This window comes from Melanerpes formicivorus, unplaced genomic scaffold (assembly GCF_026170545.1).
Source record: "Melanerpes formicivorus ecotype bairdi unplaced genomic scaffold, bMelFor1.0.p_v2 SCAF_1, whole genome shotgun sequence".
In the NCBI taxonomy this organism is placed as follows: Eukaryota; Metazoa; Chordata; class Aves; order Piciformes; family Picidae; genus Melanerpes; species Melanerpes formicivorus.
Window position 1 is genome coordinate 16,113,647 of NW_027142353.1, and position 23,461 is coordinate 16,137,107.

At 38.2% G+C, this 23,461-nt stretch overlaps 1 protein-coding gene across 3 annotated transcripts in view; it reads left to right on the plus strand.

Moving 5' to 3' along the window:
- NALCN (sodium leak channel, non-selective) overlaps positions 1-23,461 on the plus strand; it is a 261,613-nt gene that overhangs the window by 49,619 nt on the left and 188,533 nt on the right. For all 3 annotated transcript variants that reach the window (XM_068163255.1, XM_068163339.1, XM_068163429.1), the window contains one exon: positions 12,127-12,281. In XM_068163255.1, coding sequence (XP_068019356.1) covers positions 12,127-12,281 — 155 coding nt within the window. The remainder of the gene's footprint in view (positions 1-12,126; positions 12,282-23,461) is intronic.

The window sequence follows — 23,461 nt, forward strand, 5'->3', positions numbered from 1 at the left end:
CTTGGCCACCTGGGTACACTGCTGGCTCCTGTTTAGGCAGCCCCAAGTCCTTTTCTGCTGGACAACTTTCCATCCACTCTGCCCCTTATTTTTCTATGATTCTGTGTTGTACCGCTTCACATATGAAAGTCAAGTATTGTATCCTCGCTTCTGAAGATGTCTTTGCCTTTTAAAAGGCCCCTCACTGAAAGCAGGATTGGATGCAGGAGGGTACCTATTGTGTGTTAGGGAAAAGCTGAGAGACTGGTTTATTACATCTTATGGTCCTCCTACCACATCTTATGGTCCTCCTACCACACATAGCTTATCCAGTTTTCTCACCAAAACATGCTTCTTACTTTCAGAGTTGTTATTTTTAAGTTTTGTTTTACAGTAACATACAATATGTTTCTACTCCATCTTTACATAGATCCCCTTCCCACACCAGTGCTTTTCCAGCCCCTTACCAGTTCAGTTCTTCAGTCTCCCACTCTTTCATTCTTATATAAGACAGAGGAATTTGAAAGACATTTCCAGAAAAGACCCCAAATCCCCACACCGCTCTCTATGTCCTGAGCATAGAACAGGCTTACCTGCTTTCTTTATACTTAGTGAACCGCATTATTTGTACTTGACACAAATGCATCACAGCCCTTCTTTTCCAGTGCCTAAAATCATGGCCACCCTTCTGTCCCCACTGTAGCAGGCTCTGCTGGGCTCACGGATACCTGTTTTGTCCAGTTTCCTTTACAGATCGTTTAATGTCCACCATCTACCTTCCGGCTCCTTGTCTTCATCCCTGTCCTTCTAGCTCTTCTCAGACAAAGGCTTAGCCTCCACATGCTCTTTTCATATGTGGGATGCTTGTTGAGGCAGATGAAAGAAGAGTTATTACCTGTTACAGCTTGGTTTTTTATGCTGCCTGCCTCCTTGCATGATTGCCATGGACATTGCCTAGGAGCACTATTAAACTGCAATTCAGACCAATTCATTATACACCTTCTATCTGGCGGGTTAATGGGAAGGGCTCTTCAGTTGGTATTTGAAGAAAAAGCTTTGGTTACAGACTGTCAATGGCCTACATAGTTTTCTGTCTTGAGCTGTAGGCTGGAAGGCTATACAAATCTGGGTATTTGCATTTGGGTTCCTTGAAGCCCCAGTAACATTTCAGATCCCTTACTGACAAAATTATTTGACCTTGCTAGAGGTCTGTAGCTGCATATTTTAATGGTATTGTTCTCTGAAATTCCCTGTCAGTGATGCCCTTTCACCAGATAAAACAGAGATGATCCAGTTTTGGTAGTAAGGCTTCCTGTCCACTTTGTGTTCCAGTCATGATATTAAATGGTGAGATCAAACTTCTATCTCCAAACCGAGAGTTTTGGTAGAACAGTTGGTCCCACCAAGTGGAACTGGCTAGTCAAACAGCTAGTCATCAAATGATGAATAGTTTCCATTTGGAACTAGCTGGATAATGTTGAAAATTTGTCCTCGGGTGCTCAGTGATAGCGGTGCCTCTCTTTTGCTATGCTAAGAGTCATGTTTCCTGCCACTTCAGATGTTGTATTAGTGAGTCAGCTTGTGTATGTTCTTGACTCTTTGCCACACAATCTTTAGGAACGTATCTTTTTGCATGTAGTTCAGATTTGGATTCAGGGCAGTATTCCTTTAAGATGCTGAGGATTACCTGGTCAGAAAGTTTGCACAGTGCAGTATACAAAAGAGAGAACAAAGAAAACCTGCCCCGCTAACTTTGATGTTGTGAGTAAAAGAGCTTGGAAATGTTTCTCAGATGAACTTCAGGTCCTACAGTGCAGTTTAGTGACATTACGTTTTCCCTATAGTTGGTAGACAGCTACTCAGAAGGTATTTAGTCAATGAGAGTCTGATATGCAAACTTAGGTTTTTTTAAGAGATCCTTTAAGAGACATACTTTGAAATCAAAATGGATACAATCTTCATCTTAGATTGTTTGATATGTTTCAGTTTATGTCCTTGCAATTACAGATTACAGAGGTGTTTTTCGCTGTTTCCTTTAAATTCTTTAAGGAAATACATTATTGGTTTTTTATAGGTACTATAGATAGGTATGAGATTACTTTGTAAACATGTCTAATTTGATGCACCTCGGTGAAGTGCAGATCCGTGTGAGCAAGCTAGATTTGGTTTTAAATCATCCTGTTTATTTCCTATGTATTAGCATTTCTGGTGACAGCCTCATTCATTGTGCAAATGCCATTAATTCCTGTTGCTTTGATTCCTGTGAAACAAGTCTTGCATTAGCATACATATCATGCAATTACTGTTTGAAGTCAGTTCCCTCATGACTGATTGTAGCAGTCACAAAAAAGTACTGTCGCAGAATTGTTATGCCATATGGTATTTGATAAAAATCTCAAAATAGTACTGTTCATGCATGCTGCTTTAAGAACAAATCCATACTGGAATTTCTGAAAATCTTCTTCTTTAAGCTTTGCTTTCTAGTGCCTGGCAGTACATTCCAGCACTGCCCATAAGAAAGATTTCTTCTTTTACTTCTTTTTTTGCAGTTTTCTTTAGTGTCTTTATTACTCTGAAGGGTAATGACAGAGTGATTCCCATTTAGTTTCCCTTAATGCCAGTAACTAGTTATCAAACCAATAGTCTGTCAAAACTGCTAAGTAACTGCAACCATCCTATTTTCATTTAGGCAATGACAACATTGGCTTTGTATAATACAAGTGATCTTCCAGGAGTAGAATCATCTGGTTTTGATGTTTTTGATAGGAACCTAAATGCCTTGAGTTCCCTTTCTGGCTGGCAGAGAAAGAATGATGCTTCTGGATTGTGATTGAACCCACCGACCTCTGAACTTCTAGAGATATATTTTGCTCTTTCTGTATTCCTTGCCTAAAATGAGGTGGGTTAAGTCAGGACAGCAGGGCTGCAGCCTTTTATTTCAGCTCCTAGTGATTCAGCTAAGAGGTGCTGGGTCTTTGATTTTTCACATCTTGAACTGTGAGATAAGGTTGGTTATGTAATCTGAGTCTCTTCAAAATTCCTGTGTGATAAGTAGGAATAGACAAAACATCAAAAGCACATTTTGTAGACCCTAACTTAGGTCATGTATGAAATGAAACAGAGCTACAATCGAAATAGAATTAAATTTTACCTAGTATTACTGCTGTATGTAAGAGGTAGTCTGATTCAATCATGCTTCATTACTAAATGTGGTTGGAAGGAGAAAAGCAGTAAGACCAGTACTTTTCGTAATTTGTTGAATAAACTTGTGAACAATTTTCTTCTTGGAACATTGACCAAAAAAAAAAAAAAAGAATCTCCAAGTTCTGTCCACAAAGGTTCAAACTTAGACTCCAGAGGACTGTGAAAACTGTAAAAACTACCCAATACTAAAACTGAACATATAAATAATGAATAAAGGATCTGAACTGAATGGTAACTTGGGGCAAATATAGTACAAGACAATGTATTTGGAGTAGTATTACAGCATCTATATATTGAATTTGGAGTAAAAAGAAACAATTTAATTACCTAGTCGAACTCCATTTTATTTCTCCTCTATGAAACTGTATAGCTCATAAGTGACTCCAATGTGTCTTATAGATATGAATCTATTTATTAGTTGGCAGAAGAACATTTCATAAGCAAGGGATCTTTCTGTTTATACCAAAACCTGTTTTGCTGTTTAAAAATGTTTCTAATTCATCATTGTAATTTGTCTGGCTTCAGCTATTAACTTTCTATTCTTGTTATACTTTTTTATGCTAGACTGCACAGTACCTTAATTCCCAGTATTTTCTCTGTGTGAATCCACTTACACACAGCCACTGAGGCACCTTTCAATATGTGTTTTAATAAACCAACATCATTTAGCTCCATAAGCCTCTTACTGCAAAGCATGTTGTCCCATGTTCTGAGCTGGTGTTTTTGTAGGACTTCCTCAATTTTCCAAGTATTAAAAAAAATATGAACAAAACCCCCATTTGTAATATTAATCATAATTTGTATGAGTGCCATACAGAGAAGGACATTAATTCACTGTTGTTCAGCTTGTACAGACTGGGAAAACACTGGCTCTTTCTTGCCATGAAGTTATTGGGACAAGTATGAGAGAATGCCCTATCACATTCCCTGATCTCAAGCTTTCATGTGGCACCTATATTCTATCATACAGAATTCCCATCATCTGTTACCCCTTTTTATTCCATAGGCAAAAGAGTATGATGTTTGCTTTCAGTAATCCTGCCTCTATAACTTTGCATTTGGCTATATAGAAGCACATTTTGTTTTACTGGGTCCAGGTAACAAATGATCCTGATAATTTGTCAAAGAGCCCTGTTCTCATTACTCTTTATGCTTCTATCCATATTCTTGAATTTATGTATGTTTCTCACTCTAAGATGACAGTAGATCGTGATGATCGTTTCACTGGCAGGTATTTTTCTGCCATGTTAATCAGATTTCAGCCCATTTAGCATGTACTTTCTGATATTATGCAGTGCCAACTTTTAGATTAGTCACGTGTTACTGAATGAACTGCTTTACAAAGTCTAAAGTAGGCAAATTTATCAGACAAATGTGTAATCTTACCAAAATCATGTTAGTATGATGAGAATTATTTCCTCTAAATCCATGATGCCTGCCATTAATTCCATTCATTCATGTCCTTTACTCATTATCAATTAAACTTTGTATCAGTTCATTCTTTCATCTTGGTTGATGTCAAGCTAACCAGTGGTGCTGCTTGTTCTTTAAAAGTTAATGGCACATTAGCATTCTTCTGGAATTTCCTTGCTATTTCAAGATTTATTAAAAATTGATAGAAGACATGAGAGATGTCCTCAGTTATTTGGGCTTGTAGATTTGAATAAAATTAGCCCTAGCAGACTCTGTCTGATATTCTTCTCAGCTACCAATTTTTGAGTAGTGAGATCTGTGTTTGTTAAAATGTAAAATACAGAAAGATGCCAAAACTTAAACTTTGTGTTTGCAGTGTTCCTAAAGTCATGAGTCCCTTAAGCATGCCCTATCTTATCTTTTAATGTGATAAAAGTAATGAATAGATATCAGAGACAATCTGTTCTCAGAAAGGCCTGAAAACCATATAGTTACAATTACGGATATAATTACGAGAAAAATTAAATATGAAAGAAATTTTCACACTTGCAGTTTAAAAGATGAAACAAATTTTGTTCTCAGATTAAAAACTGGAAATGGATCCTGTAAGTATAGTGCATGATGACTTTAGACCTAAGTTTATCTAAAAGTAAAATGTAACATTTTAAAATGGCCCCTGGGAATACTATGATTATAAAATATCTGAAGAAGCGTTGTGCCCAGACATGTGCCCAGACATGCTGTAACTGCAAGTCTTGCATTGGAGGCTATGATTTTACGCTGTATTTTTGAGAACTATTGGTAAAGAGTTTGTATATATATCTATATCTATCTAAAGCTCAAGGCAGAGAGGTACTCTCTGAAATTTCTTAAATGTCACTGGTGATTTTGAATGATACTGTTATTTGATTACCTAGGACCTGCAGCAGCATTGTCCTAAATTGCAATCTCTTCCTGCACAGATTGGAAGATCTATCAATAGAACTCAATTACAGTATGACTTGTGTTCAGTGAATGTTATGGTTATATATGTGTCTAACTTCACTGACAGGAGAGTTAGCTGACAGTGAGTACACTTAGAAAAAAATATGGCTAATAATAATAGTAATAATAATGATAAACTGCTACTGCAGATTTCAGAAATACAAATATCACTAATTTATATGTTAATCTCTTCCTTGTTGAGGTCATAATATGATAATAATTATCAAAATGAGCAATACAAAAGTTCATGATAGAAACAAACATAGTTGTTATAACATAATTTTGTTATTCTTAACCATTTTACAGTAGCAGCTGTTGTTATTGTTAGGTCTTTCTGTAAAAAAAGCAGAAGTGTAAGGAAGTTACATCTGTTCATAGAAGTCATATGTTCAGAGGTTCCCACTGGTGAAAAAAGACTTGATTGGGCTAGGGCAGTAATAATTAAGATATGGATTTCTGAGTGAAAGACACATTTAATAGGACAAATTAAAGGAAATTTGCCTAGGTGCTTAGATTGCTTTCATGGTCACCAAGCAACAAATAACCTTTAATACTTCTCCATTTTGTTCTTTACAGAGTCAGCTAGAAAGCAAGCAATTTTCTGTCTAATCCTCATACCTTTTAAATTCGCAGTCTCTGAAAACAAGCATAACTTGCAGCATGAGAGAAATATTTTTAACTACCTAGTGGTATTGGCAGTTGTATAGTAGCTGGCATGAGCTATTTGAGCTTTTAAGAGGATGTATTAGAATATGAAAATACAGAAAAATTATTTAAAACTTTCCTTCTGCACAATGTTACTGGTGTAACGTTGTCTCAGGAACCTTACTCTCAGATTTCCTGATTTTTATTGGCATGCAATTGTAGCCATTAATTATGGATATGCCTGCAGTATCTTTTAACTTATTTTATTACTGTAAATCTTCTTTATTAAGGAAGGTCTCTTGATTGGAATACAAGGTTCTGTGCTTTAGAACTGGATGACTTGGCTTATTGACTGTAGGAGCCATCAGTTTTTTACCTTGAAGGGCACGATGCAGTTGCTCATGTGTAGGTCGTTAGTGCTACTTGAAATAACTAATGTATCTGAGACACTCTAATATGACATGTGGCTCTCAGTTGTAGCACAGAACCTATAGAGACCTGTGACCTCTTGGATCAATATCTTAAGGTTAAGTAGGTTACCATTGGCATCCCAAGTAGCACTAGCAAAATCTATGCAAGGAAATTCAAATTGAATTGCAAGTCCTGGGTATTTGCATGGACTCAGTTGCAGGAGGGATCTTTGTATCTAGAAGGCAAACTGTGACTAAATAAAGTCTATACTGCATTTGATGTTGTCCTGGGTTCAGCTATGATAGGATTAATTTTATTGTTTGTTTCCTTGGGTTTTTTGTGTTGTTTTTTTCCCCTTCACAAGAAGCTGGGAGGGGGCACAGCCAAGACAGGCAGCTGAGCCAGCCAATGACTGTTTGCTGTCATACTGACTTCATGCCATTGTAAAAAGGAAGGGCTGGCTGCGGCAAGTGTGGGTGCTTTGAGCAGGTGACTGTGACATGGTGGCAGTGGGGCATGACCAGATGAATGGGCTGGGTGATCCTGGTCTGTGCTGTGTTTTGTGTCACCTGGTGTATATCCTATTTAATTGGTGGTATTCTCCCTCATTGCTGTTACCTCTTTGTGCTGCTCTGTTAAGCTCTCCTTTCCTCAACTCACAGGGCTTTGCCTTTTTCTCCCAGTTCTCCTTCCCATTCTAGCCAGGAGGTTGTGGTGAGGGGGCAATATGTGTAACCAGCTGCTAGGGGCTCAACTGCTGGGTGGCCTGAACCATGACAGATGTGAAAACCTGTTCTCTTGTATGATTAAATGTATTAGTAAGGAATTAGCAAGAAAGAAGTTACTGTTTGCTACCCTAGAAATTAATATTTGCTATGTCAGATCTGTGACCTGAGAGGTTTTGTTATCCTTAGTCTATACATATCTTGCATTTATATTTTGGTGCTTCAAAGAAAGCTCCAGAAACATTGTTAAAAACAGGATAGTTGTGACACAGCAGGCCTTGTTTTCTCAGAATGAATCGAGCTTGTAAATTACATTCCATTTCATAAAATACTGATGTAATATAGAATGTGAAGCTTAAAAAAATATTGATGGATAATAATAATTGTCTAGAAAGGTGCAGTGAAGGTGTTTCACAGATGTAGATCATCTTGGTTTGCAGAATAAACACAATTAGCTATCATTCCCCTATATAATGTAAAAGCACAGTATTAATAATGCTCATAAGATAACTTTTCACAAGTCAATGTAGAACCACAGCATTACTTCATCAGAAGATGTTTTTATATATTGAGTATTACTGGCCAAGAATCAGTTTTATTTGAGGGTCAGGAGCTTCTCTGCAGCATGGAGCTCTGTGCTTTCTTCTGAGATTGTTTTAGATATATTGTCATATTCTCAATAGCATGATGCTTTTGCCTTGTGTTCTGGTAATATGGTAAAACAGAAGCACCTTTTAAAAAAATGTGTAGGACTGGAAATAGTTTTAAAATATTGCATACTCAGAGTTAGACAACTAAATTAATATAGCAGACAACTATGAATTCTTGGTATATTAAAGAGAAATCAATCTCTTATTAATCATTTGATCCAAGTCTGTTTCTATATTCTTTCTGTACTTTCTATATAGCAGTGTCCATTTTGCATTTAGGTTCTAAGATATTAAATACTCTCAATTAAATTGAGAGTAACCTTTAAGCTCTAGAGAACTACATTATCATTCTCAAAGGTTTTGTCATCATTCAGCATATGCTTTGTGTGATTTTGATGAAGGAGGATTCAAACAGTCTTCCAGGTCACTAATGAAAATGGATAGCACAGAACCCAGTGCTAATTCCTCTGAGATCCCATTCCCTATTTGGAAGCTGTACAGTTGTGACTTACTGGCTTCGAGGTTCATCAGCTATTTTTTTGTGCCTGCTATGGTATTTTTACCAATGCAGTTGTTCTTTAGTCACCTGCCTTGCAGTGCCTGGTTTTGGTGCAGAGACAGACACAGAGTTTCTTTAACTAATACAGAGAATCCTTCAGCTCCAGCTAATTCATTTTTAGTTACTGACTTCCTTACCTAACTGACCATTTGGAATGTGTTTTTAATACCTTATCAATAAATATCCTTCTTAATTTTTTCTGGAATTTTTCTGGATCTGGAAACTACATTAATAGATTGGTAATTTTGAATGTCTTATCTTACAAATTAATAGAGTACTGGAATAAAAAAAATCTCATTCTTTCTCCATTTCTATTTTCATCAGAGAAAGTCAGGCTAACAGAAAACACGAAGTTAGGAAGCTACCTTAGGTAATTTGTCTCTTAAGTAGTGGAAACCCCTCTTTGAAGAACAGCCCTAATAAAGAGATTCTGCTCATATGAGAATGTAATTGTTGAAAGACAAGTACCGCTACAAATGCCATGAGTCAGTGGCACATGTACTGTGAAGACATGTCAATTCAAGTTCTTGTGGTATTCATACGTATGTATGTATATTCTTCAGGCAGTTAAAAACATATTAGAGTAGCACTCCTATGTCTTTTGCTAAAATCTTATTATTGAAAGATTATCAAGCAATGTGGAATGAATTACCTCCTTTATCCCTTGCGCTCCTGTGAAGTTCACCTCTTGGACTGATGCACTTTATGCAAGATATTTAAGCACATAGCCGGATCAAACTTCTGAGCTGCTTAAAACTAGTTATGTTCTGAATCAGCATCTCAGTACTTAGTTGGTGTTTATTATGGCTTATCAAGGAATGCAACAATTTAAATAACCTTATATTGAAAATACCAGGTGGTATTCTAGCCACTTCTAGATTAGATATGTAATATTATCTAATCCATGTAGATTAATCTATGCTTCTTTGTTGTCTTGAGGCAGAACACAAATTGCCTAGTGATACTGTTCATTAAAAGGCCTATATTTATACATGTACTGTAAGAAAAAATTTCTTCCTTATTAGCCTAAATCATACTCAGTGCATGGAGGCAGCTTTATCTCTTTAGAATGAGGGTTGATGTGATACAGAAATTACCTAGGTTTAAGTCAAGCATTTAAAATAAGTATTTTGCATGTAGCTATTGAGTCAGAAACACTTTTAGTAATATACACTCACACTTCTAGCCTATTGGATTTACAGGATTTTCTAATGCAAACCATAATGCAAAACCAATTATCTATCAGTAGCCAGGGTTCTGAATCTGCTTGAGCCAATGAATTTATTTTAATTTTTGAAAATATGAATTAAATATTTTCTTGTGATAATTCTATATATTATAGTGCCTTTTAGATGTCAGGTCACAAATCCAACATTAAGTATACAACTGGGTATAGATTAACATATTCTAGTATAAAGGAGTTGAGGTGCCTAGATGAAGTTTTAAATCCTTGAGTGATGTGTGCTGAGCATGTTTAAGAAAAGTGAAATGAGTACATGTATGCCTGCATATCTGTCTCTCTAGTTAAACAAATAGCTAAATTTCAGAGTGTTCTCTAAAGCTTCAGCTGGAACTGTCCGTAATGACTACAGGATAGGTGCAACTGCAGTTATTTGTCCGTGTTTATAATTTCATAGGAAAAATTTTGTAGGGAGATTTAGTTTCACACTGACAGATTTAGACTAATCTATTACTGTCTCATTCAGTGCATAAAGGCAAGAAAAATAAAGTAATTAAAGCTTCTGTTCACCCAATTTAGTTGTCAAAATGCATCTGTGAGTTAGATTAAAAAAAGAGGACTTTCAGAAGAACAATAAGATACTAATTATACTAAAGGGCAGACTGAAAATTTCACCTTTCCTGTGGACAAGCAAGATTCATTAAAATGATTAATTTTAAGGCAATGGTCGAAGCCTCGGGATAATGGTTTGATGACTACAAGATTTTCTTTGTAGCTTTCAGCAATTCATTTTAGTTGTTTATTGAAAAGTCTGTGCTGTGATCAGAAAGTCAGAATCAACTTGAACATGAAAGGAAAAATGCTATTGACTGTTGGTTGGGTTTTTTTTTGTTTTGGTGGTGGTTTTGTGATTTTGATTTTGTTTGTTTCATTCTTTCTTTCCTCAGATGAGAGCTCACCATGATTAGTTTTTAAAGTTTGATTTTAAATTGCCCTAGGACTGAACCAAAAATTTTGATTTTCATTTGCTGGATGAGAGAACACAAGCAAGGAGAACACTGGATTTTGCTTAGCTGTGTTGCCTGTTCAGCTCTGTTGGAGCTTTGTCATATTGTAACCTTCTCTTTGATTTACACAGCTGACATAGTATAAGTAGCACGAATCTTCACTTCTGCACTGTAATACTGTGCTGTGTTGCATTGTAGACCCTAACAGGGACCTACTTGGGATGGAGGAAAGTAGTTTGCTAAGGTTACCTCTTCACTAAACTTCTTGTGAAATGGGGCTACCAGTGTTTGGTTTTGGCAAAGGACTATGTATTGCAAGTATTAACTGGATACTGTAAGTGCTTAGGGGGAATCAACTGCCTGAGGTTCTCATTATCAAAGTTTGGGAATGCTTGGATACCCATCGTTATATGTACATGCCACAGGCAGATTTAACAGAACACCGAGCAACGAACTCGTCCTTGTCCTTTTAACTTCTGTGTCCCTTAGCACTGGGCCTACCTGAATTCCCATTGCAGTGCAGCATGACAGCTTCTTCAGCATCTCAGCCCCAGATGCCACAGGAGCTGGGAAGACAAGTGATGCGTAGTCTATGACAACAGTCAGAAATGAACCACAGAATGTCGTAGTACTGACCCTTGTCTTGTGAGCTTTCTATTTTTTAGTGCTGCATTTACCAACATAAATCAGTTTGAACCAGCTGATAACAGTTTACATTATTTCACCTGTTCTACCAAATATGATTGGACTGACCTAAAAGTGAATCAAATATGTTTCAGTCATACAATACCTAGATACTAATTGCAGGAACATGTAATGATTTGATTTCTTGCCTGTTACTATCTATCTGTGGTAGAAACATGGCATGACCAAGGTACAAGAAGCTGAATAAATTCTCAGGTGGCTGACAAGTCATCCACAATGATCTTTTTGAGGAGTGTCAAAGCTCACTCAAGTAATGTCCGTGTAAGTCAAAAGTGCAGTATTGACTGCAATTGGAAACTCTCAGGATTTGAAAAGGACCCTGAAGCAGTATTGTCCAAATTGCATAAAGAGTAGCTGGAACATCTGAATACTAACTACTATGTGTCAGGAAAGTCTCTGGTTTTGGTGGTGTCTCTAGGAATTAGTATGAAGCTTCTGCTGTTAATATTTGTACTATCATTACAGAAGGCTGAAGTCTTATGAGTCTGTTAGCTTGCCCTCTGCAGTAAGTGCACCTGGTTAAAGGAAATAACGTATACCTAAGAACGTAAGATAGAAAAAAATAATAGCTGATGTACTTTTCCCTTTAGTTCCTTCACTTTCAAGTATTCAGTTTTGCTATGGGCTGAGTTTATATAACACCTGAATTTTGTTTTTTTCACAGAAATGTAACCTGGAATAATTTAGCTATCCCAGACACCCACTGTTCCAGAGAGCTAGAAGAAGGTTACCAGTGCCCACCTGGATTTAAATGCATGGACCTTGAAGATCTGGGACTAAGCAGGCAAGAGCTGGGCTACAGTGGCTTTAATGAGATAGGTCTGTCCTACTGGTAAAATCCATTTCAGTATCTGTTTAAAAATGTTTATGAAACGAATCAAAGAGATAGCTTATGTCTGTGCTGAAATGATATCAAATGCAATCAGTATTCTGCTCAAATAGTGTGCATGACAGAAAGAAGCTGTGCTATTTGCTTTTGAATTATGAAGTTATAACCTATTTTTAGGTTGCCTTGGATCCCAGGATTTCAATAACTTTAAAACAATATCTTTATTTAAGAATCAACCATTATTTGAGTCAACCATTGATTATCACCAGTATGCAAGTATGATGACTAATTTATTTGGTTTATTTATTATTATTACTTTTAGAGTATATAATCCATCCTATTTGTCTGTTTAGTAGTAATTCCCATGAAAAAAACCCAACCAATCAAATAAACAACAAACACACAGAATTACTTTGATTCTAATCTTGGTACTAAAGGGTAGGGTGGAGGGAAAAATAAATCCATGCATTTCTGTGGCAGTCTCAATTCAAACTAAGTCAGAACGTCACCCAGAAGAATGACTGGGAGTTGCACAGATTTTGCAAGACAAGTGCAGTTTGTATTCTGGAAACAAGACATGCAGAATCACTGCGAGAATACATTGTTTTCTAGCTGCAGTGTGTCATGCCATCCCCATGGGGAAATAGGCACAGAACAATAATTCAGGAAAGGTGGCAAGAACATAGGCAGCTGTGGCAAGATCCATATCCAAATGTAAAACATGCAGTTACCCTGTCAAAACATTGTGTTTATCTCACGTTTATTTATCAAAGGTCCAACAGGAGCCTGCAGTTGTAAATTTTCATTTCAGCACAGTTAGGGAAGTCCCTTCAAATGATAAAGCATGCCTACAGGCCATATTCTTTCTGATTCATCTCTTTGACTCTGGTAAGACTTTTTCTTCTATTTTTTTTTTTTCCCTGTCTTGAGCTCCAGACTTTTGTCTTGGCCCCAAGCTGAACTTGAAGGTAATAAAAAGGTTTAATGGCTAAATGACAGCAATTCACAAAGTTTTTCTGAATATTAAAAGCCTTGCAACTGGAGTCACTTCAGTTTGCTCCCAAGGTGCTGAATATAAACAAAGAGCTAAGAGTTGCAACAGTCTCAGAGTCCTGTGATACCAAATACATTCTGAACAAAACCTGCCATTTGTGTCAGTCCCTTTTTCCTTGTGAGAAACAGATTAAGAACTGATTTCACCCAAGCTCAATTTGCTTTCTGCTGGGGGTCAGTTATACCAATACTGCTAGCTGAGTAGTGATACTGATAGTACCTTTTATATACATTTGTGTCTTCAGTAGATATCAAATGATAACTTTGTCTGATCTCCCAGGCAACCTTCAGATTCATAAATTAGCGTCATACTGCCGTGCTAAGATCACACTAGAAGCTAAAAGCATCCATGCACATTCTCTAGTTTGAGGTATTTTGGTAGGGGAATGTGGGATAGGTGTATCATCAGGAAAAAGAAAAAATCCTCTGATTGAAATTACCCTTCTTATCTTGACATACAAAATTCTTTATGATATTAAAGGCAGTTACTCTAGCTGCCCATCTGGTGTGCCTACCAAAGAACAGTGGCTGCAGTGACTTAGACAAGCTTAAGTGGATAGATGATTTGAATGACACTCATAGTGCTTAATTAAGGAGGCCAGTATGTTTTTAGTGATGGGGGAGATTAGCAAAGACGGGTGAAAAAGCTTGTCCAAGGTTGCCTGCACAGCTGGTTTTAAAAACAGGGCTCAAACTCCAGGCTCCTGAGTTGCAGCCTATACTCTATCAAAATGTCATTCTGAGCACTGCCTTTTAAAGATCAAACATGGTTTAGGAAACTAAACATTGATATGTCTTTGTCTAGAAATGGGTAACCAGGACATAACATCTCTTGGTGTAGTAGCCAGAAGTTGAATGTCCGTTTAAAGCCGGTTACTAAGCTTTAAAATACTGGTTAAGATACAGCAGTCTTGATCAAAATGTTAAATAAGCTTCCTCAGATTAGGAATGTTATAAACAGGGTTATAAATGGAAAGTTTATCAATATTTTATAAATCTCCATTTTATGATGCAGCTTTGTAAGTAGTTAACAGGTAAGTAATGGAGCAGATCTTTCCTATGTAATTATATTATTTTATTGTACACATTCATTGATATTTTACTTGCAGATATTATTATGCAGGCTGTCCTATTGGTTCCTGAAATCTATCATTACAAAAATCACAAGAGCACAGCAGTTTGGCAGCTACTGTGTAATTAGTGCCACTTAGATTGCAGTATATAAGTACAAGCTATGAATATTTGAATGTAATAATTTCTGATATTTTTCATCTCTTTAAAAAAGGAAGTGAGAGATTTTTACAATTTTATTACCTAGTGATGACCAAGCTATCCTAATCAGATAAAAGTTAATAGAGTTTTTTATACTGTGAGGGCTGTGCCAAGTATTTAGTTTCATATTTGGAAAATCCCTTAATTTTGGCCATACTCTGCTCCAACTTTTATAAATGGCTTTGGCTTTAAAGGGATGAAAATTGGACAGATGATAGTGCAAATTTGGTACTTGATGATCTATTTAATTCCCAATTTTTTCTGTTTTCAGTTTTGAGGTGTTCTGTTTATCTGTTTTATGTATGCTTCTATGCAAGAACGTGTATTTATTTATAGACAACTAATCTAAGCCATCCCCTTCTGATGTAGAGAAGATTTCACAGTCTTTCCAGAAAATCTATTGCACTGTTTCATTGTCTGTACTCCTAGGATGATTTTCTTAAAGTATAATAACCTGAATCTTTCTTTTCTGCAAGTTAAGATCATGATTTGTCATCATACTATTGACAGAAAAAAACAACCAACCTTTTAAAAAGCTTTTCAGCATCTTTCAAGACTGTCATTATGTCTCTTCTACCTTCTTACGGCCTTGCTGAACCGTATAGCTCCAGATGTTTCAGTGTTTTGCTATAGTACCTACATTTATACTTTGAATTATTCTTACTGTCCTTCTCTAGACTTTCTCCAGCTGTTTCACCACTTCGTTGAAATCAGTACTGTCAGAATATCTCAGTAGAGCCATTAGTTTGTGTTTCTAAGCTCTGATACAGTTTCTATGTCCCAGTGAAGTGTTTCCAGTTTTCAGAAACAGTATGCTGTGGGTGTGGGTGATTCATGTGTTTTTTGGTTTTGTTACAGCCATTGTGTCTTTTTAAAGAGCTCCCATCACGGTTTTCCATCCTTTATTTGCTTTCTTGATTATTTCTTTTTAAATGTAAACCCTTAACTTCTGTCTTTGTTTGGGTTTTGCTGTGTGGTGGTTGTTTTTTTAATTATTTCTTCAATTTCAAATACCTTCTGGAATTGTAATTCCTCCTTAATTAATTTTTCCAAGGCCTCTTTGCTTATTTTCATCTGAAATTCGATGACTATAATTTATTTTATATCAACCTGATCCAGAAGAAAAAGATAAATAGAAGTATCACAGTATCACAGTATCACTTAGGTTGGAAAGGACCTCGAGGATCATCGAGTCCAACCTATCAACACAGACCCCATGACTAGACCATGGCACCAAGTGCCACGTCCAATCTCCTCTTGAACGCCTCCAGGGTCGATGACTCAACCATCTCCCTGGGCAACCCGTTCCAATGCCGAATGACTCGCTCGGTGAAGAACTTCCTCCTCACCTCGACTCTAAACCTCCCCTGGCGCAGCTTGAGACTGTGTCCCCTTGTTCTGGTGCTGGTTGCCTGGGAGAAGAGGCCAACCCCTTCTTGGCTACAACCACCTTTCAGGTAGTTGTAGAGGGCAATGAGGTCACCCCTGAGCCTCCTCTTGACCGAGATCTGACTGTTGTAGCCTTATTTGACACTCTTCCTAACAATGTTTCATTATTAGCTGCTCATAAGAACATTTAACAAATAATTTTGCACCCATCACAGAGTAGTTTCACCTAGCTGCATTTCTGTATGTTGCCATGGTGAGACAATGTTTAAAACCTTTTAAAATCAAGATGTAAACCATCAAGTGCTTCTCTCTTAGAAAACTGGCTTCCATTCTGCATTTGTACAGCAATATTGCAGTAAGATTTGTGGTACAAGTTCTTCAGTGCCTTCGTCCTTTCAATATATATTAATAATGTAATTGTAATATCTGATGTTTGTGAAGATGATTTTTCAAACGTAGGCCACATCACCATGTATCTACAACTAATGTCTCTGTTCATCAATGTATGTATTTCTAAACTGGCTGTAGAATGAAATTAACACCAATTGGTTTTGCCAACTTTACCAATGTAGTCTCCAATGAGAGTGAAGTTAATGAAAGCTGGAGCAGGTCTAAAATCTGGGGCAGTTCTGTATGGCTATGCCTCTGGGAAAGTTAGGTCTGTCTATGAACTGTTTGTGAAACTGGAGAATGAATGAAACATTGAATGGAGAACCAATTAGCTAAATCCTCAGTACCTCAAATCCCTATCTCTGTGATCTTCTGAAATGAGAGGAAAAAAGAGTAGAGAAAGAATAATTTACTCTTCTAGGTGAGGTGAGTTCAGATGTTTCAGGTTCTAGCTGAAGTTGCTGCTTTCTTCTAATAAGTTGGTCATGAACTGCATAGTAACCTAAGTACACTTTCCAACAGTTTGACACAGAACTTGACTTCTTAAGTAGGTGTTGTTCTAATATAGTGGGAACATTCATATTAAATGAAGTCTTTTATCCATCAGGATACCTGAAAGATTTTTTTGAATACTACCTGTGAAGCTGAGTGGGAGTAAGAGAAAGGATATGAATGAAAGGCTTGGCTGACTGTGTGGATGTGGGTGGCAAAGCTCCTTACTATTGCCTCTACTTGTATGGTACTGTCAAGTTCTTCTCTTTCTCAGACTACTTAGTTGATTTTGAGTCAAGCTTCTACAAAAAGGCTGATGTTTCCTTCATAATAGAACAGCCTTCAGCCTTGTCTCCCACTGAGTGCATGCAGGTACATTCACAGCTGGCCTGTTTCTTCTTTCTGATTTTACTCTCTCCTCTGTGTTTTCCTTATCTGTGTTTAATTCCCTAGGCAGCAGCTGATAGCATGGTAGTATCATGAAGTGTACAATAAAAATCAAGTTAAATACTGAGAAAAATTGCCTTTAGTTTGTGAATAAACCACAGTAATTGTACATTTCATTAGGCATGTGATTGTGTTTGCCTAAGTATTTACATCTGATATATCTAAAAAGCATAAATATAATTGTTGAATTGAATAATAGCATGCAAGACTTGGCAGTTGGAGAACTATGATGAGTAGTCCTGCCTTCCATGTTACCATTTACACATGTGTGCATCTACCTTTAGTTAAAGTCTAACATGAAAGTAATTGCCGTCAGGACCATTGCTAAAGATGCTGGTAGAGCTGTCTGTGTGGGTGCTGCTGGGAAGAGTGCCATGAAGACATAAATGTGGTAAAACCCCCACTGTTTCTGAATCCTGGGCACTTTTTCTCCTTACCTGTATTTTCCTAATGGTACCAATTCTTTTGCATTCAAATTTTTGTAACATCTGGCTAGTAATCATTCCACATGCCTCATGGGTGCAATCATCTGTAATCATCTACAGATGTACACTTGCAGCTACATTACTGATTTACTCTTTGCATAATCCTAGAGAATGTTTTTTTTTTTCATGATCTAAAGTGCTACATATTGCTTCAAATGTTCCCAAAAGTCCTAAATGAAAGAAACCTGAAAGTTTAAAAAATACTATACAAAGTAAGTGAGAGAAATTTTATACCACTCATGATCATTCCAAAAGATCTTATTCTGTGCTTTATCATCAACCTATCTGTCTATTTCAGAGCCAGTACTCTAATAAATAATACTAATTACGTCTTGTACCTGCAGAGAGTGTTTAAAAAACACTACCATTTTAATGCCTGTTTTAAGTATAGGAGATAAATACACACATGTTGTATCCTGGAGACAGTCAAATTTCAGTGGTTCAAAGCATGTACACCTTACTTGCCTTACAATGAAAGATAACTTCAATCACACAACGAACCAACAAAATCATCTCATTTTCTGGGCTTTAAAATAGCAACAGGGCTTTATGTATCAGTTATTTGCCAATTTTATTATAAGGCATTTTCCCTTATAATATAAGATACAGAATTCAAATATTTTTGACATGCCTATGGTTGGCAGCCTTTTTTTAAACTGGTAATTGGAAGAAAAGACATGACTAGGTTCCAAGTAAAGGAAATTTAATGTTTCCAAAGGAAACATCTTAGTTGGGCTGAAGTCTACTTCCTCAATTCACTTACAGATATTGTTTTAATAAAGCACTTGTACAGGGATCAAAATAACCTTTTTGTTTACCCGTAAATTAAAATGCTGTCTACCTAACACTGTTTCTCTTAGGATTTCTTTTATGATGGGAAAAATACCTTGAGAGTGGAACCACTTTGAATTATGAAGGTGCTGCTTGTAGGTTGGAAGAAGATTGGGGTGACATTAGGTCCATTGTTCAGAAGGAAGGAATTACGGTTAAGACAGTATGCTGTGAATCTGGGTTTTGTGCCTGACTACCATTAGGGTTAAGTACATTTCCCTTGAGAGATTTAATGTTGCCGAGAGTTTGGGTGCCTGTCTCTAAGATTAGAATTTGCAGTGGCTGAATAGTCTGTTAAGAGATGAGGTGTGATGGACGTAAGAAAGTCAAACAACTGAAAAGGGATGCACACTTAAAGTGTAAAGATGCTGATAACAGTTTAGAATAAAAGCTGAGAAGTCAGCCTAAATCAGATCACAATGAAGTACTTCTAGGAACAGCAGGCATTCAGAGCTACAAGTCCATTTTTTTTTTATGTGGGCACCTATATCATGAATTTGGCTGCAAGAATCATAGAATGGTTTGGGATGGAAGGGACCTTAAAGATCACCTAGTTCCAACCTCGTGCCACAGGCAAGACCACCTTAGACTGGATGAAATTTCTCAAAGACCAGACCAGCCTGGCCTTGACCACTTCCAGGGATAGGGCATCCACAAATTCTCTGGACTACCTGTTCCAGTGCCACCCTCATTTACAGTGAAGAACTTCTTCCTTACATCTAATCTAAAACTATCCTCTTCCAATATAAAACCATTACCTCTTATCCTATAATTACGTGCCCTTGTGAAATGTCCCTCTCCACCTTCCTTGTAGGTCCACTTTGGGTGTTGAAAAGCTGCTGTAAGGTCTCACTGGAGCCTTCTTTTCTCCAGGTTGAGTGATCTCAGATCTCTCAGCCTATCCTCATAGGTGATTTGCTCTGGTTCCTTAGTCATTGTCATGGCACTTTTCTGGGCTTACTCCAACAGGTCCATGTCTAGGGACCCCAAAACCAAACACAGTTCTCCAGGTGGAGTCTCATAAGAGTGGAATAGAGGGGGAGAATCACCTCCCTTTGCCTGCTGGTCACACTTCTTGTGATGCACTTCAGATTACAGCTGCCCTTCTGGACCGCAAGCTCCCATTGTTGGGCCATGTTAAGCTTCTCATCATCAAACACACCTAAGTGCTTCTCAGGGCGGCTCTCAATCCATTTTCCACACAGCCTGTATTTGGGCTTGAGATCACCTTGACACACATGCAGGACTTTGCATTTGGTCATGTTGAATTCATGAGGTTGACATTGGCTCACGTCTCAAGTGTGTCAGGGACCTTCTAGATGGTATCCCTTTCCCTCAGTGTGTTGACTGCACCACACAGCTTGTTGTTGTTGACAAACCTATTGAAGCTGCACTTGATCCTACTGTCCATGTTACTGACAAAGATGTTAAACAGCACCAGTTCCAATTCTGAATGGGCAACAAAGAGTCACGGTTGGTTCTGTATTGTCTGTGATGCACAGTCTGAGAAGCAACCGGCAATTTACTGTCCTGTATATTGTGCTGTCCCACAGCTGCAGATTCATCAGAAAGCTCAGGTCTAGCAGACAGCTTCAATTTTTGTCCATCAATTTCTACAGAAGCTACTCCAAAAGCCCATTTGTAACCTCTAGGGTCTTTGAAACGCCCTTCTCTCAGAAAATCAATTCCCAAAATACAAGGTGCATCAGGGCCGGTCACAACTGTATGCTTCCTCCATTGTTTACCAGTTAAACTTATATTAACCTCCACCTTACTTAACTCTTGAGATCCACCAGTGACTCCCAGAATAGTTATAGACTCTGATCCCTGATAATTTGATGGTATTATGGTGCACTGAGCTCCTGTGTCAACCAAGGCCCTGTACTTCCGAAATTGTGAAGTGCCAGGCCACTGGATGTACACATCCCAATAGATTCTGTTATCTCTGTTATCCCTCTCCTCCCCCTGGCGGGAGGCAGGGTACCCCTAGTTATGGGGAACATGCCCACATGTGCATTGAGCACAGTGTGCAGTGTTATTACTGGAGCCACTGTTGGAGCTACTAGAGTTGTTCTGGGGAACTGTGGAAGTAACAGCTACCCTTCTGGTATTGCTGCCTCGGGTTCTGCCACTTTGCAGTTCTCTCAGTCTCCTGAAAAGATTAGAAGTTGGTTGGCCATCCCACCGGTTCATGTTCTCACCAAACTGATCATGCAGAGTTATCCAAATAGTCCTATGTGACTGCCTTGGTGGTCTGTTTTGATTTGATCTGTTTTGGAATGAACCTCCTTGGAGGACGTGTATTCCTCACAGATGAAACTTGTATCCACCTGGAGGAAGAATTGTAATTATCCCTTTGTGCTGATTGGGATATAGAATTTTTAAATTCATCCTTTAACTCTCTTATGCAATTCTGTATATCACCAGACAGAGTTTTAATGGCCGAAACCAAAGAAACATGTGTCATGCTATCCTCCAATTGTCTCATTTGATCAGTGAGTTGGCCAACCGTAGGAGGAGCTCCACCATAATTTCTTGACACAATTCTGCTTGACAGAATGTTTGCATAATTAGAAGGAGCAAGTTTGATGAGCTTTTTAGCAAGACCAGTACCCACAGGAATGTCATCAGGATTCAGAGTTTCATGTTCACCATAGAGTATCTCTCTAACAGCAAATTCTCTCAAGTGCTTAATTCCCTCATCTATGGTAGTCCAGGGTTTAGGATTCCAGGGAAGATCATCTCAGGAAGGGTATCTCAGGGCAACCACCATTAAAAGGTGTATCCACAGATTAACCTTACCAAGAACCTTGCCTAGATGTCTATCTATTCCATTATCCCTCGAGAGAGTTCCTAACTGAGCTGCTGACTTGTCTCCAACTATTAGAGCTGGAGCATCTGTATCATAACACCTACTAAGCCAAGCTAGAACTGGCTCCTTATCTGCTCTGGTATAATCTTTACGGACATTTCGTAATTCTTTGCGTGGTGAAGAACAGTCAGAAATGTCATCTGACTCCTCCTCTTCCTCAACTTGTTGTCCTAATAATCCTGCTGCCATTTTCTCAAGGATCTCTTTAAGCTGAGAACCACCTCTGCCAGCTCCTGTCCTAGCTGCATCTCTATCCTGTTTTGCTCTCACTAAGTCAGCTAGATCTTTAAAACAAATCTTCTCTTCCTTCTCAGCAGGATCTTTTCTGGTAGAGGGTCCCTCACCAGGATCAGTCTCCTGCCCTTCTCCTCCATTAGCTCCTGGATCATCTTTGGTCTTTCCACTTCTAGTCTGTAAAACAGCCACCTTAACTGGAGCTGTGTTTCAATTTACAGCCACCTTAACAGAAGCTGATAGGTCCTGAGATAAATCAGCTGCTGGGGCAGTGACTTCTGGTCCCACCGAGAGAGTAGGCGGAAATGACATTGCCCCGTTAATGGCTGAAGGAGAAACAGGAGGAAGAGAAGGAGGAGACGCCATGTTGACAGCTGCTGCCGCCCCTGGCAGCTTGCCAGAATCAGCGGCAAAACCGTTCAGAGCAGCTTTTCCAATTAACTTTTTAGCTTTCCTTTTAACTGACACAGATTCTCCACACTCCTCATCACTAGACGTCTCTGGGACTGACCCAGAGCCACGTCGCCTTTTCTTTGATCTAGTTTTAATAACAAAACACGTTTTCGATACCTTCCTCTCCCGACACAAAGAAAACAGCAGATATGCAATCACCATCACCAGCAGCAGATTTACACACATTAAATAAATCACCTTTGGATCCCAGCCATCACTTAAAGTTACTCTTTCTTCTACTGGGATCTTAAACTCTTTTATCTCAATCGGGAGAGTGCTAGAGGTCACATTCCTGTATCTTGCTGGCCAGAAAAAATCCACACATTTTCCATACCATAGTCTGACCCGATGCATACACCACAAATAAATTGTCTGCATCAAATATTTACCCAGGTAATCCAGAATCAAACCCAAACAATATCTGTAAACCAGAGCCCCAAAAATTGAAAAAAATAAATGCTCTAATATCCACAGCACCTTCATGTTTTGCTAATCCGGCTATAAAACAATAAATCAAGCTAATTATCTGCTGCACGTTGGGCAGCCAAGAAAAAGAAATGTCGAGGGTTGAGGGGAAGGCCTCAAGCCTTCTTCCCCCCTCCCCCTGTAAGTGAAGGGAAAGAAAAATGAAAGAAAAAAAAAAAACCCACAGCCAGATTAGCAAAGGAAATGTGCTGTATTTACAAGCAGTTTAGGAAATGCAGGTTTATACACACACTTTACAGTATTTACAATATATATACAGAAATATACAACAAAGTAACACAGGAATGAGATTCCCTCCTCTGCTGAGGAGGGTTCACCCCCCCCCCCCCGTACCCCTCTTCTCTCCCCCTTTTCCCCAGAGAGGGTTAGAAAGAGAGAAAAGGAATAATTGTTAATTAAAAGCAGTTATATGTTAATAGAGGCCTTATCTGCTCAAGGTCAGTCTGGCCGAAAGCCCAGAAGCCGCAAGCTGCAAAAGGAGAAAGTGCAAGACTGAGACTAGTCTCACTGGAAATCAAAACTTAAGGCAGTGCTCTGCCTCTCCGCCAATGAAATTAGTTTAGACCTGTCTTTTGTTTATAAAACATTTGGCCAAGGTGTCCCTTTTCTTAAAGGCACAACCTCAAACGGTCACATGAATGAAACCAGCACCATTTTGCACAAAGATGGCCAAAAATGCAGATCAGCATCACCATTGCAGCCTGACTTCCTTGGCTGTAAGTCATGTGGTATCTGAGATAATGCAGAGTGGTGGGGGGATGTAATT